At 40.3% G+C, this 15,000-nt stretch overlaps 1 protein-coding gene across 1 annotated transcript; it reads left to right on the top strand.

The window, feature by feature from the left end:
* Positions 1-1,110: 1,110 nt before the first annotated feature.
* LOC137999466 (putative nuclease HARBI1) lies at positions 1,111-1,620 on the top strand. The gene has a single exon (XM_068845238.1). It carries the CDS (start codon positions 1,111-1,113, stop codon positions 1,618-1,620), a length of 510 nt encoding a protein of 169 aa, XP_068701339.1.
* The last annotated feature ends 13,380 nt before the right edge of the window (positions 1,621-15,000 follow it).

Genomic DNA, 15,000 nt, shown 5'->3' on the forward strand with positions numbered 1-15,000 from the left:
GGCATAGCAAATAATTGTCAACAGTGTGAAGTTTAGTGCGCCAGTAATGATTTTGAATAGCTGAGATGCGCAGAATAAAGGAGAGGCTGTGTAGTCACCCACGAAATATGGCGCTTACGAACAAGCAAAAAATTGAAGCTGCTGCGATTATAGCGTTTCTCGTATTATATAAAAAACAAAGAATGAAGAAAAAGAAGCGTAGGTGTTGGGTTAAGCCCTGGAAAACTCAGCAGCGGCGAGAAGCCCAGGGTTTGGCCCAAAATTTAGTAAAAGAACTGCGAGAGACTGACCATGACGAATTCAAATTTTTTTTTCGATGAGTACAATTTATTACGACCTTCAGATTTGAGTACAAGTATGAATTTCTAATTTCAAACCAGTCTCCTCCCCTCACTGTTCCTTGTTGTTTACCAGCAGACCAGGAGATTGTCGAAACAAGATTGATTGCACTAGTGATCATCCAAAGCACGCGAACAAGATTTTGATCTCATACTGTCTCATGGTCGCTATTTTAACTTTCTTTAACAGGTTTAATGAAATAATGTTGGCGTTGGTTAAACAAGAACCAAAACTGTTACTGACGTCTTAAATAAGAACAAGCATGATTTGTAAAAGTTCTGAATGGATGTTCACGTTGTATTGTGTTAGGGTTTTTCTGTGCATCCCTTGTTGTTGGGAGAAGAATAGTACTATCAATAGAACTTCAAAAATGAGCATACTATTTTTGTTGTCCCACACGATGAAGTATTTCTTTGGGAATAAGTAACCCACCCCCATCTACCTCCTTTCTCACCACCTCATTCAGAAGTGTGATCTTTCTAAAAAGCGAATTCCAGCTTTTGGGCAGCTCATGTGCACCCAAGAGAGTTCCAGAACTCAAATACAATACACCAAGGGCCCCTCTAAGGCGTGATGGTTTAACAAGTTTGTTTCATTGTAGAATGTACCCTTTCTGTCTTGGCAATCAACAGTGTGCTACATAAAGATTGTTGTGCTGTAGCTCTGATTTCCACTGCATTTTTATATGCTGCAAATAAGATAAACCCACCTGGGCTACCTGAGATATTCTCAATTGTTATTAAATTGTCATATTTCCTTCTAATTTTTAGGATGGACTCTGTTCTGTTTGATGAGCTTTGTGAGAAGCTAACTCCTCTAATTGGAAAGAAAAACACTGTCATGAGAGATGCCATTTCAGTCCATGACCGCTTATGTGTTACCTTGAGATTTTTGGCATCAGGTTGCTCATACCAAGATCTCATGTATAGCTTTTGCATATCTGTTTCATCTATTTCAAAAATCATACCTGAGGTGTGTGAAGCCCTGTATAATGTTTTGAGGGATGAGTACCTACAGCTGCCAAGTTCAAAACAACATTGGGAACAAATTGCAGAAGAATTTAAATCCAAATGGCAGTTTCCACATGCAGTTGGAGCCATAGATGGAAAACATATTAACATGCGTGCTCCCCCAAACTCAGGCTCTGAGTACTTCAACTATAAAAAGCAATTCATTATTGTTCTCCTAGCTATAGCTGATGCCAATGCTAAATTATTTCGTTCGATCTCGGCTCACCAGGAAGCCAGTCTGATGGGGGAATTTTTAAGGAAAGTTGCCTAGGAAATACGTGCAAGTCAAACCATTTCCCAGAACCAGCTAGCCTTGGAGAAAGAACAACACCAATACCTTATTTTTTGTTGGGCGATGATGGTTTTGCCTTAGATCGAAATCTAATGAAGCCATTTCCACACCGAACAGCAATGGGTGACGAGAAAATATTCAATTATCGCCTATCAAGAGCGAGGAGGATTGTGGAAAACGCTTTTGGATTGCTGTGCACTCGATTTAGATTGCTACTGAGAACACTAGAGTTGGATGTTCCAAATGCATTGCATTACACAACTTTCTGATGACCAGGAAGGACAAATGCTACTCAGCTCCAGGCTCCATCGACAATGAGGATGAATTTGGTAATGTTGTGCCAGGATCGTGGAGAAACCAAATAGGCAGTGATGACATTTGTGACCTACGCTCGGATCCTAGTGCCCGTTCATCAACAGTTCAAGCACGAGAAGTTTGGGATGATCTCAAAGACTACTTCTTTGAAGAAGGTGCCATCAGTTTTCAGTGGGCAATGACCAGCTGAGTATTTGGATTGATGAAATTCATCATGTGGAATCAGACATTCTTCGTTACTGTTAGAAAGTATGGTTACCTATTATTAACTTCCAGTCTTCATTGTGAAAGCTTTATCTAAAGTAGCCTTAGGTGATGAGAAATTCCGAAACTGTCACCTACCAAGAGACAGGAAGACTGAACAAAATTATGCTTTTGTTAATTTGTTACTTAATTTTCCTTCATATAACTTCATTAGTACACATCTGGATGTGCATCCCAAGCATTTGCTTTATTGTAACTCACAGGGTTACCAATAAAAACCCAACTGTCTTTTTTCAAGTGTAATAATTAGTCCAACATGAGACTGTACAAACAGAAGAGATGTGAGGTAAAGAAACTACTAAAGAGTGCAGAGGTTGCTTACCGGCAAAAACTATTTAAAGAAACTTCTAACCCTAATGAATTTTGGAGATTGTCTAACCAAGTCTTGAGAAAGCACAAGATCAAAAACATTGGCCCAATCTCTGATCATAATGAGGAGATAATAACCTATGATTTGAAGAAGGCTGAGTATTTCAATGACTTTTTTGTGAATATTAGCGAAGACCTCACCAAGCAACTTGATCCTTTGGATCTATCATCCTTAAACTCCTTTATTACTAGAGTCACACCTACTAATGATAATGTTGACATGAGTTGGGAACTCATTAAAAACAAACTGATAAAAGCTGCTAACCCCAAGAAAGCCACTGGCCCCGACCATGTATCCCCCAGGGACTTTTCCCTGATTGGGGACTCTGTTATCCATAGTTTATTACCGATCTTTAGGAAGAGTGTGAGTGACGCATCTTTCCCTTCGAGTTGGAAGTTATCACGCGTTAATCCCATATTCAAGAAAGGTTCATCAACTGACGGAAATAACTACAGACCTATCTCCCTCCTCAGTATCCCAGGTAAAATCTTAGAGGATGTTGTAAGTGACACCTTGAACAACCATATGGAGACACAAGGTTTGTTGAGTCACAAGCAATGGGGATTTCGGAAAAATTATTCAACTGAAAGCCTCTTACTTCACTTAACAGAAATATGGAAAAATGCTTTAGACAGGGGTCTGAAAGTTGGAGTGCTTTTCATTGACTTTCGCAAGGCATTTGATACTAAGAATCATACCATCTTGCTGGAAAAGCTAAAAGCCATTGGTATATCAGGTGACCTGTATTCCTGGCTTGATGATTATATGTTTGCACGCAAACAGTTTGTGCAATTATCAAGATATCAGTCCGGGCCCAAAACCATTACAAATGGAGTTCCCCAGGGTTCAATACTAGGGCCGAAATTATTTTCAATTTTTGTAAACGATCTTCCAGAATCGATATCAAGTGGTGATTTATTCATGTTTGCTGATGATACGACAATTTTTAGAATCAGCGAAAACACCGACAATATCATCTTGACTCTACAATCTGTATTAGACCAGGTATACACCTGGTGTCAGTCTAACAGATTAATAGCACACGAATCTAAGTCTGAAGCCCTGATAATTTCGAAACAGAGCTTTTTTGGCCCATTGCCACGTTTGACATATGGTAATAGTACTATCGAATACAAATCATCATCTAAACGTCTTGGGTTAACAATCAACAACAAGCTTTCATGGCAAGAGCACACCAAGAATGTTTGTAAGTCATTCAGCAAGAAAGTCACAGTTTTAAAACGGATAAAGTTTTTACCCAACCAATTTTAGAAACTATTTATTACAAAACAATTATTCCTAGTGTTCTGTATGGTATTGTAGTTTGGGGGTCTTGTTCCTCAGCCTTGATGGATGATATCGATTGAATTCATTTAAGAGCAACCAGAATTATTCACAATTTACCTTGTAACATTCCAAATGACGATATCATGAACGCTCCATATTGGAACTCTATTAATTTATTTTACATCAAGAGACTTTTAGTTATCACATATAATATCTATTATGGAAACTGTGTTGAACCTCTTAATGATTTAATAGTTAAACCCGTGACTACTTATAATTTTAGAAAATCTCTAAATGTTGAGATTCTTAGACCAAGAACAGAAGTGGGCAGATCTTCCTTTCAGCACAGAGCCGCTTTGGCTTGGATCCTCCTTCCTGATGACATCAAGAACTGTTCTAACTTAGCTATTTTCAAGAGGAAACTTAAGGATAATAAGAATATTCTGAAATCTATTAGTTTTACTAAAGCTTCCTGCAGTATTACCAACAAATCCTCAGATTTTAAATATTTTTAACATTAGTTAAGCATAATTTTTGTCATTAATATTCTTCTCCATTCTTTAAAATTAGTCATAACTTATTGTCCTTAATCTCTATTTATCTATTTAATTATTATTATTTATTTTTATATAGTTAATTAATTTACGTACTATTAAGATAGTGCAGGTCCACATCAGGACTTTTGTCTTGCCCATTTTACTTATAACCTGCTTTCTCAAATAAATTATGTTTGTATGTATGTATGTAATAAACAGAATTGTGGCAAGTCCGTTAAATCTTAAATACTTACTTTTAAATATTTTGTGCATTTACAGTGTAAACTTTACAAGTATGCAATTTTCAAAAGCAAAATATTATTACTGTCTGTAACTTTAACAAACAACTACGGTAAGCTGCTAAAACTATTGACTTCTGCTACAGAATAAAAAGATTCAGTAGAGTACATAGTAATTTGCTCAGGCCCATACCCAAGTCAAGAATATTTCTCAGGGGTTCATTGGTGAGGAATCTCTTGACAAGAAGAGGGTCTGAGTGAGGACAAAGTGGATACTTTTTGTAGTAATATAATAGGCAATTGCTACCTGTTGGGGACAGGAATGCACTATACTCTGGTCTGTCATAAGGTCTAAGTTTTCCTATGAGTCATTCTTATAATATCAACATGTCTTAAGTCATTTAGTATGGTGGCTGTTGTAGCTGGGCAGAAAATGAATCATCTCTTTGATAATAATGCTGATATGGAACTCTTGGGGGCTCTGTTGCTTGAAAGATTGCTGATTGGACCGCAGACTTAACCCTTCGTTGCAAATCTTTATCCCCCAGGTGTCGGATGGAACTGGCCACATCCTTACCGAAAATATCCCATTCATCTTCAGGTGCAGATGCTGCATTTTTTGCAAGCTGGTTCAGGGCACATGTGGCAGACTCCAGTAAAGGATTGTCATCAGATCTCTTCCTCTTTGTCGTGTACGTAGTGCTTGCACTTTTAACACTAACATTACTCTCGCTTTCTGTATCTGCATTATCATAATTTGCCAGCTGCTCCTCCTCACCTCCAGGTCCTGGTGATGAATCTTCATCTCTGACATTAGTAAATACCTGCCGGTTGCTGTATATTACCTCATCTAGGAAGCTGCACTCATCGAAAAACTTCCACTTTGATACATAAACATCGCTTGCCCCACTACCTGTACCCTGGCTCTTCTTTATTTTTCTCACCTCTTCACGGTAAAATGTTCGTAAACTCTGTATTTTACCTAAGGAATTAAAGCCAGATAAAAGAATGTAAATGCAAATTTTGATTTTTTTTAATTCAAATGGCTGTGCACAAAAGCCTACAAATTGCAGGTAAAATTATTTCAGTTTAGCAATATATATCATACATTGTTGCTTTATATTAACGATAACAACAGTGGTAGGCATACCTTTGAGGCTTGCCAGATCAACGTCTGGCAATTCTTCTTTTATCACCTGCAGTACTTCCTCGTACTGTGCTTTTTTTACGTTTCGGTTCTTGTATGCCTCGCTTTTGGTGTTCCAGAGACTCTCCTTTTCTCTGACGGCCTCTAGCAACAAAGTCACTACTCGATCTGGGCAATAAATTCCTCTACTGGAAGCAGCGCTGGTCGACGTGGAGGCCGCCATTTTGATCGTGTGCTCACTGGAAGCTTGGGGACCACCAATATTTGCCACATTTTATGTGACACAAGCAATTTTCTGTGTATGACAATTTTTATTTGTCACATAAAAGCTAACACGCCAGCTTTTCAGCAAATGTATTTGTCACATAAAAATTGGCCAATTTCCCTCATCTACACGAGCAAATAAAAATTGTCACATAAAAGTTGTCACATAAAAATTGCTCGTGTAAACGGGGCTTTAGAACAGAAGTTGACCTGCTAAAGAGACTGGAGGAAGAACGTTATAATTACGTTTTTGTCTAGAGGGTGAAAAATCATATAATTGGTCTTCCTTAGATTTAATGTTAGCTTGATGTTAGCTTCATCCCAATACATGTTGTGATCTGACCTTAGTGATTGACATGTCGATTATGCAAATTGTAAGTGTAACTTGAGCAATGTGATTTTGTGAAAGTACTCCTTCGATCGGATTATTAAAATACACAGTGAATCTCAGGAACGACAAAATGTATTTTGTATTGGGGGGGGCTAACAAGCAAGCGCTGGAGATGCTAACCTTTAGTGGTGTTGGAGGGTTCTGGAGGAAGAAACCAAGCAAGAAGCCAAAGCAATTAGCAGAAAAATCGATGTTGAGAGTTTAACAGAAAGAGTTAAGAAAATATTACATAACAGAAAACCCTGTAAACCCAATCAACCGTGCATGCCGTGCATGCGATGTGGCTACAACCGAAAACACGAAACATGCCCGGCTATGGGAGCTACATGGGATTACAGGTGTACTGCAAGAAGCTAAACCACTACGCCAGTGTATGTATTGCGAAGTCAAAAGCTGAACGCCCTTGGGGAAACCAAAGTTATCAAGAGAGAAAGCGCAGAACAACGCGTCTGCAAAACAAAACCCAAAGAGAGAAAAAATGTGACGCCTAGCAATTCCCGAAGGAGCAGCGTAGCCACCAGGGTGCAACCCAATCCAAAACCTGTTACCACTCACTTGCAAGAATTCTACAAGAAATGAAGAGTGATGACAGCTCAAGCGAAGACGACACACTGTATTTGCAGCATTTAAACCTACATCACACTAGCCGTGAAAATCAGACATCTTGAGGTAAAAATCAACAAAATAGAGGTCAAAGCCGAGCCAGACAGGGTATTCAATGCGAATATCATGGACGAACATCAATTCCAACAATGGCAACAACACATGCCACAGCATACACAAATCAGAGATACAAAAATAAAGTTGAAAACACTCAGAGACGAACTTCCGGTCATTGGGGAAGCGGATGTCATCATGTCAAATCAAACGAGATCTGTTAACACAACCATCATGATAATTCAAGGAACAATTGACTCCCCACCACTAATTGGAAGAAAAACACTTGAGGAACTTGGAATGCTTATCATCGACGCCACTGGTCAACTTAAAACACCAAACAAAGAGGTCAAGGCAATTTCCGGCAGAAGTCAAGAAACAAGTAACACCCACACGGAACTCAACAAAATCATAGACAGACACAAGAAACGATTTCAAGGGATCGGGAAAGCAATGCGAGACAGAGAAGAAAGTGCCAACCAAAGAAAATGCCACTCCAATTGCCCAGAAGCCACGCAGAGTACCATATCTACTAACCAATCCACTCAAGAACAAACTGGAAGAATTTGTCTCTCAGCATGAAGCAATTATGTGGTGCTCACCTCTTGTTGTCCAACCAAAGCCCAAAAATCCAAACACCATCCGAGCATGCCTCAATCTGAGATTGGTCAACAAATGCATGTTACGTACCAGGCAAGTACAAGCAACAATCACTGAAGACTTCATAACATAATTCAAAGGATGCAAGGTCTTCAGCAAGTTAGACCTCAACCATGGTTACCACCAGTTTACAATAGACGAGGAGTCACGACGGATAATGACTTCTTCAACACCATGGGGAAATTACCGTTAAAAACACCTTGCGGTTGGAGGACTGAACAGACAACACCTGTTCGACACTGGAATAGGGAAGATCATCTCTGGCTTTCCCCAGGTACTCAATAACAGGGAAGACATAATGGTTGGAGGACTGGACTGGACAGACCACAACACAAATCTTAATGCAGTACTCTGGCGCATTGACCATAAGACCATTACCTGACCCTTCGCAAAGAGAAATGCGAATTTGGGAAGTCCACCCTAAACTTCCACGGGCACCTATTCACAACAGATTGATTAAAGCCCAGTTCTGATAAGATCAAGGCAGTACAAGATTGCCAACCTCCAAAGAACAAAGAGGAACTTATTTCATTCCCACAGATGCTGGCATACCTATCACAGTACATAAACAACTTTTCAAGCAGATGTGAACCACTACGATGCCTAACAAGGAACAACGCAAAATTCCATTGGACGACCAAGTAACAACTGGCATTCCTGGCTTTGAAAATGGCAATAACCACTGCCCTGGTGCTCATACCATACTACCCAGAGAGGGACACCCTAGTCATCTGCGACGGTAGCCCAAGAGGGCTAGGAGGAGGCCTGTTTAAGAGAATGCAGCACGGGTACCAACCGGTCCACTACATAAGCCGTACCCTAACTGACACTGAGAGAAGGTATTCCCAGATAGAGTGAGAAGCCTTAGCTGCAGAATTCTCTACATCCCGACTGCAAATGTACCTCATAGGAGGTACTGTAATTTACGGGCGATTACCTGCGCGGTAGATTACCCGCATCGGCCATTTCTTGCAATAACAAGAAAAACACTTCAACAGATTACCCGCACTAGCAGATAACCCGCACCCAAAAACAAAAGAAACTTGTGAACTCACAAAGTTATCTGCACGAGCGATAACTTTGAGCTTATACGCAAAAGTTAAACTCTGACGGCCGCATTTAACACCGGGTATTTTGACTCAAAATTGTTTGTGGCTACACTTTCCATAAAGATTGAAGCGTGTATTTTTCATTCAGTCAATTACCTCTTTATAACGTTTTAAATCAAATAAAAACTTGATCCGTTGTTTTTGTTAACAAAATATCCTTTAGCGTGAAATTGGTAAGTTTTCACACCTATTGTTTTTTATCTTCCATTGAATGATACTGCTTGTAAAATCCGTTTTAAAAAAAATCAATATCTCAGGATCTACTGACTCTAAGAAATCGCTTGAAACTGGAAAATACTCTCTACCTCAAGGCAGTGCTTGCTAGGAATATTTTACTGATGCGCTGAATGCTCTGGTGTTTCAAAATTTTGTCCGTGAATGTTTGTTTACACGCGTGCCGACAATCACCTCTTATGCGTGTTAATTATGTGGCGGCAGCAGCGCCATGAAATGGACATGTCAGCATCAGTTTTTGTGTGTGGATTACTTTAAAGCCTGCCTGAGTTTATAATTCCATTTGGTGAAAATGTTTTTATTTTCAACTAAACAAAGAAAGAAGCTGTGAAATTAGCAAAGAAAGAAAGTAATATCACACACGTGATAAACCATTATGATTGCCAACGAAATTTGTTGATATGTTTTCAATTTGCATTGGTTTTCATTGAGAGCATTTACGTCTATAAGGCAATTATAACGGGATAAATAAGGCAATATACAGTTTTTAGGAACAGTTTCATTAATGACTTTTATATTTTTTCCCTACTTACGGTTTTAAAACAGTACTATACCGGAAGATTTAAAAATTATCACATTACCCACACCTTCCTATAACCTGCACCAAGAACTGTTTGCTGAAAAATTAACACATTACCCGCGGGAAATTGCCCAGAAATTACGATAAACATTGCTAGCTTGCGACACATCATAAACCATTGCTAACCCTTTTTAACAACCCACAAGCAAAACTACCTCCGCAGAAGGAAAGAATTGCGATGAAAATGCAGAATATGGATTATCCACATCCCTGGTAAAGCAAACGTCACCGCCTACATGTCCCAACACCCACTCCCCGAAGTGAAGAAGATGGGACACAACAAACACATCCGAGCAGTAGTCATGCAAATGGATCACGCTTGAGGCAATTGCCAAGGAAACCATGGATGACGCTGAATTACAGCACCTGAAACATGCAATGCACACTTGGGACAAGAAAGACCCACTACTGAAACCATATACAGAGGTGCAAGCAGAGCTATACCTATCAGAAAACGTTGTATTACACCTGGACAAGATCAGCCCACTAGCAAACCTGAGAAAGAAGATTATCAGAATCGCGCCAAATTCTTGGGAGCCAATTCAGGGCTACCTTAAATTTTCGAAAATTTAAGGTAGCTCTGAATTGGCTCCCAAGAATTTTTTTTAACTTTGCAGATAGTCCTATGTCAAATTGCTAATTACTATTTTACAATAAAAAATGGGGGTCACCGAGTTCATTTTTAAGATATAGGCAGGTAAAGACGAAATATAGTGTGTTTTTGGAGAGCTTTCATGTTGCCATGGTAACCTATTACGTCAAAATTGTGAGCGCATTTTGTTAAGCAATAATTGGTGTTTGATGTGGTACCATAACATTGCTGTTTTGTGATACAGTATAGTAGTTATAACCCATCTAATAAGAAGGTCTCTAAAAGTGGTGAAACTGTTTCCAGCCACCTTAAGAGACATTTGGTGTTTGACGAATCTGTTTATATCTCAGCCATCACTACATTTGGCGACGAGGACAGTGATATGTGGAATACCAAAGTTGTTACCAGTTAAAATTTGCACGGTTATTTCGTCCAAACTATCGGAATGTCAGTGCCTGGAGAGCAAGCGAGCAGCTCGGCCACATCAACGACTCCCACTGATCCTGGCGGAGTGACCGTGAAACAAGTCTTAGACATCCACGGCCTACCTCACTTCGACCCAAAGGGAGAGCCAAATTCACTTTCTATTCGATGGAAACGTGTCTTTAACCTTTATATGGCCTCAAAAGGAGTAACCAATGAAGGTCAGAAAATAGCATTGCTGTTACATTTGGGAGGTATGGAATTACAAGAGATTTACTCTACTTTAGTACCTGAGGATAACGAAACTACATTTAACGATTGCTTAGCAGCTCTGGATAACTATTTCACGCCAAAAGTCAACATCCCATTTGAGCGACATGTATTTCGCCAGATCCAATTGACAGAGGGAGAAACCATGGATCAGTTTGTTTGCCGACTACATCAGAAAGCCACATCTTGTGATATTGCTAATGGGGATGAAGCCATCCCAGACCAGATCATTGAAAAATGTAAAGATTCAAGACTCCGTCAAAATTTTCTTGAAAAAGCAAGTGATGCAACCTTGACTGTGCTACAGGAAACTGCACAAGTCCATGAGGCGGTCAACACTCAAATGCAGTCCATGGGAGGTCTTGAGTGAGTTAACAGAATCAGTCAAAAAGATCATCAAAGGAAAGAAAAGGAGAGGGCAGGAAAGAAATTTGGAAAAGAAAAGAAGGTGTTGAAAGAAAGGAAATGCACCCGTTGTGGCAGAACTGGTCATTCTGAACGAGAGAGGAGTTGTCCAGCACTCGGAAAAGCCTGTAACAAGTGTGGTTTCATGGGTCATTTTGCCGATCTTAAGTGGAAAAGAAACTTCCAGGTGAAAAACAGCGTTCAGATGGTGCTAATTAAATTTCAGAGGAGCCAGAAGAAGATTATTATGCTTTTGTTGTGAAATGTGGCGGTGACTTGAGTGGAGTTGCTGATTTGTGCATTGGGGTGTGCAGCTTAAGAACGTCCTTATTGACTCAGGAGCAACACGCAATATTGTGGATCGTGATACGTGGGAAAGTTTAAAACAGGAAGGTGTGAAATGCAGATCCCAAAGGTGCGAAAGGAAGCTGTTTTCACATGGCCAAAGTGAACCCATTGAAGTAGTTGGAACATTTGAGAGCGAAATTTACTGTGAGGCATCTGGAGAGAGTGTGTAGCCAAGTTTACCATTGTGGAAAGTCATGGCAGAGATTTGCTTGGAAGGGATACAGCAGAGAAATTGAACGTGCTAAGAGTTGGCCCTCCTAGCTCACCCCAAGCATACTCTATCACAAGTGAAGGGACATCTGTGGACATTGTTAAGAACTTTCCTGATGTTTTCACGGGAGTCCGCAAATTGAAAGATTACCAGCTAAAATTACATGTGAACAAAGATGCAAAACCTGTTGCACAACCTGTCAGAAGATTACCATTTGGTCTAAGAGAGGAAGTCGACAAGAAATTAGATGAATTACTAAAGGAAGACATAATCGAAGAAGTACCCAGCGGCCTACAGAATGGGTTTCACCTCTTGTACTTGTCCTGAAACCAGATGGGGACATTTGCATCTGTGTCGATATAAGAAGAGCAGATGAAGCAATTGAAAGGGAGAGGCACCCTATTCCTACCATCGAGGAAGTCCTGCACGATTTAAATGGGTCTACTGTTTTCAGTAAGTTGGACTTGAAATGGGGCTTCCATCAAGTAGAGCTTGATGCAGATGGCTGCAAAGGAGTTAAAAATATTGCTGACACTTTAATCATCCACGGATGTGGAATCCAGGAACATGATGAGAATCTGCTAGCTGTTCTGCACCATCTCAGAAAGTGTGGATTGACCTTGAATGCAAAGAAGTGCCAGTTCAGACTTCCAAAATTAACATTCTTTGGACAAGACTTGAGCAAACAAGGAATTTCACCAAGTGAAGAGAAGGTGTCTGCACTTCAAAATGCCAAGCCACCACAGAATACCGCAGAAGTCAGATCGTTTTTAAGGCTAGTACAATAGTGCACCAAGCTCCTGCCAGATTATGCCCACGTCGCTGAACCGCTCAGAATCCTTACAAAAAGGGATCAACATTTCATGAGGGGAGACGCCTAAGAGAAATCCTTCCAGAAGTTGAAAGATCTGCTAACCCAAGCAGAGACACTTGCCTACTTCAAAAATAAATGCAGCATGCAAATTGTAGCCAACGCAGGTCCCACAGGTAGAGGAGCTGTTCTCACTCAGCTACAAGATGGCATATGGGGGGTGATCTCCTATGCATCGCAAAATCTTACCGACGTGAAAAGGCGCTATTCCCAGACAGAAAAGGAAGGTCTTGCATTGGTATCAGCTTGCAAGAGGTACAAGCTGTATGTTTATGGTCGAGAATTTGACCTGGAGACCGATCATAAACCTCTGAAGCAAATGTATAACACATCCTCTAAGCTGTCTGCATGAATAGAACGATGGGTCCTTCCCTTGCAGGGATACAATTTCAAAGTGATTTACAATCCTGGTAAGACCAACATCCCTGACGCCCTTTCAAGGCTAAATTTTATGGATCAGAAAGATCCCAGTGGCAAGGAAGCTGACTTTGTTAGAGTTATTGTACAAGAAAGTACGCCAATGGCTATGACTGCAAGAGAAGTTGGAAGAGAATCAGAAAAAGATCCTGAAATGCGTAGTGTTAGATACTACATACAAAGTGGTGACTGGTCTCAATGCAAAATGCCTCATTACCTGAGTGTGAAGAATGAACTTTGCACAATAAGAAAGTTAGTCATGCACGGAACAAGGATCGTCATCCCTCAGAGCCTCAAAAGTGAAGTACTGCGTTTAACACAAAACGGGCATCAAGGTATTATGAAGATGAAAACACAGTTGAGAACGAACGTTTGGTTTCCCAAAATAGACCTTGATGCGCAGAAGCTGCCCGGGATGCCAAGTAGTGGGAAAGTTTTGTCCAACTGAACCAATGCAGCGTGTAGAACCACTGTCCGGACCATGGCATTATGTAGCTATCTATGCCTTAGGTCCATTCCTTCTGGAGGAAACCCAATTGTAGTAGTGGATTACTACAGCCGTTTCTTTGAAGTAGAACAACCCTCCGCAGCACACAACCTCCTCTCAAAAGATGATTGAAGTGCTAACGCCCATATTTACACGGTATGGCTACCCATTAAGTCTTAAGTCGGACAATGCTCCTCAATTTGTGTCCGAAGAATTTGAAGCTTTTGAACATCGCAAATCCACACCTCTCTGGCCCCAAGCAAATGGGGAAGTAGAGCACCAGAATCGAACGTTGTTGAAGTCACTCAAAATAGCTGAAGCAGAAGGAAAAAAGTGGAAAGAAGAATTGAACAAATTCCTGTTAGCATACAGGACAACCCCCCACAGCAGTACAGGAGTAACCCCCCGCATTTCTTATGTTTGGAAGAGAACTTAAAACCAAGTTACCGGAACTACATCCCAAGAAGAGTGTTCTGTATGAAAGCATTAGAGATCGCTACTGAAATCAGAAGCTTGCAGGCAAACGGCGACACGCCCTTGATAACTCTATCACTCCTGGGGATAAAGTCCTTATCAAGAACAGCAAGTTAACTCCCAGCTTTGAGACCAAGCCTTACACTGTTCAGACAAAGAGCGACAAGAACTAACCTTGAAATCAGCCGAAGGTGCAGTACATTGGAGAAATAGTTCATTCGTTAAACCTTATAAAGGCCCAGAGGAGCCGGAGAACTCTGTGGGAGCTGAAACCCCAGCAAGTCCAGTGATCTCACCCCTGCCTATAGGTACCTCAGAAACCTCAGAAAGCACAGAGCCACGGAGAAGGCCAAACGGAACTATGCGGATGCCGGCAAAATTTAAGGACTTTGTTCTGGAAAAGTGAATAGTTTTAAAAAGGCTGTTGAAGAAAAACAAATCGTTTTGAGATTGTTCAGATTGATTATGAATCTCGGGACAATATACTGTGTTAAGCATTTTGAACATTTTATTGTTTATCATACGCTGAGTTCTGTTTTCACAAAGGAAGGGAATGTAGTGTTTAGCTTGAGACATTTGGTGATTATTACTACATAATGTCCAGAAGTGGAGAAGCATGGCGTGTTTGTGAATTAAAGTGTGTTATACTTAAGTTTGAGGAATCTGTTTATATCTCGGCCATCACTACAACTTGAGCAACGTGATTTTGTGAAAGTATTCCTTCGATCAGATTATTAAAATAAACAGCAAATCTAAAAAGACGTATCGTGTGAATCTCTACAATACAGATGCAAGAACTGTCTGAAAT

This window comes from Montipora foliosa, chromosome 4, assembly GCF_036669935.1.
Source record: "Montipora foliosa isolate CH-2021 chromosome 4, ASM3666993v2, whole genome shotgun sequence".
NCBI lineage: Eukaryota > Metazoa > Cnidaria > Anthozoa > Scleractinia > Acroporidae > Montipora > Montipora foliosa.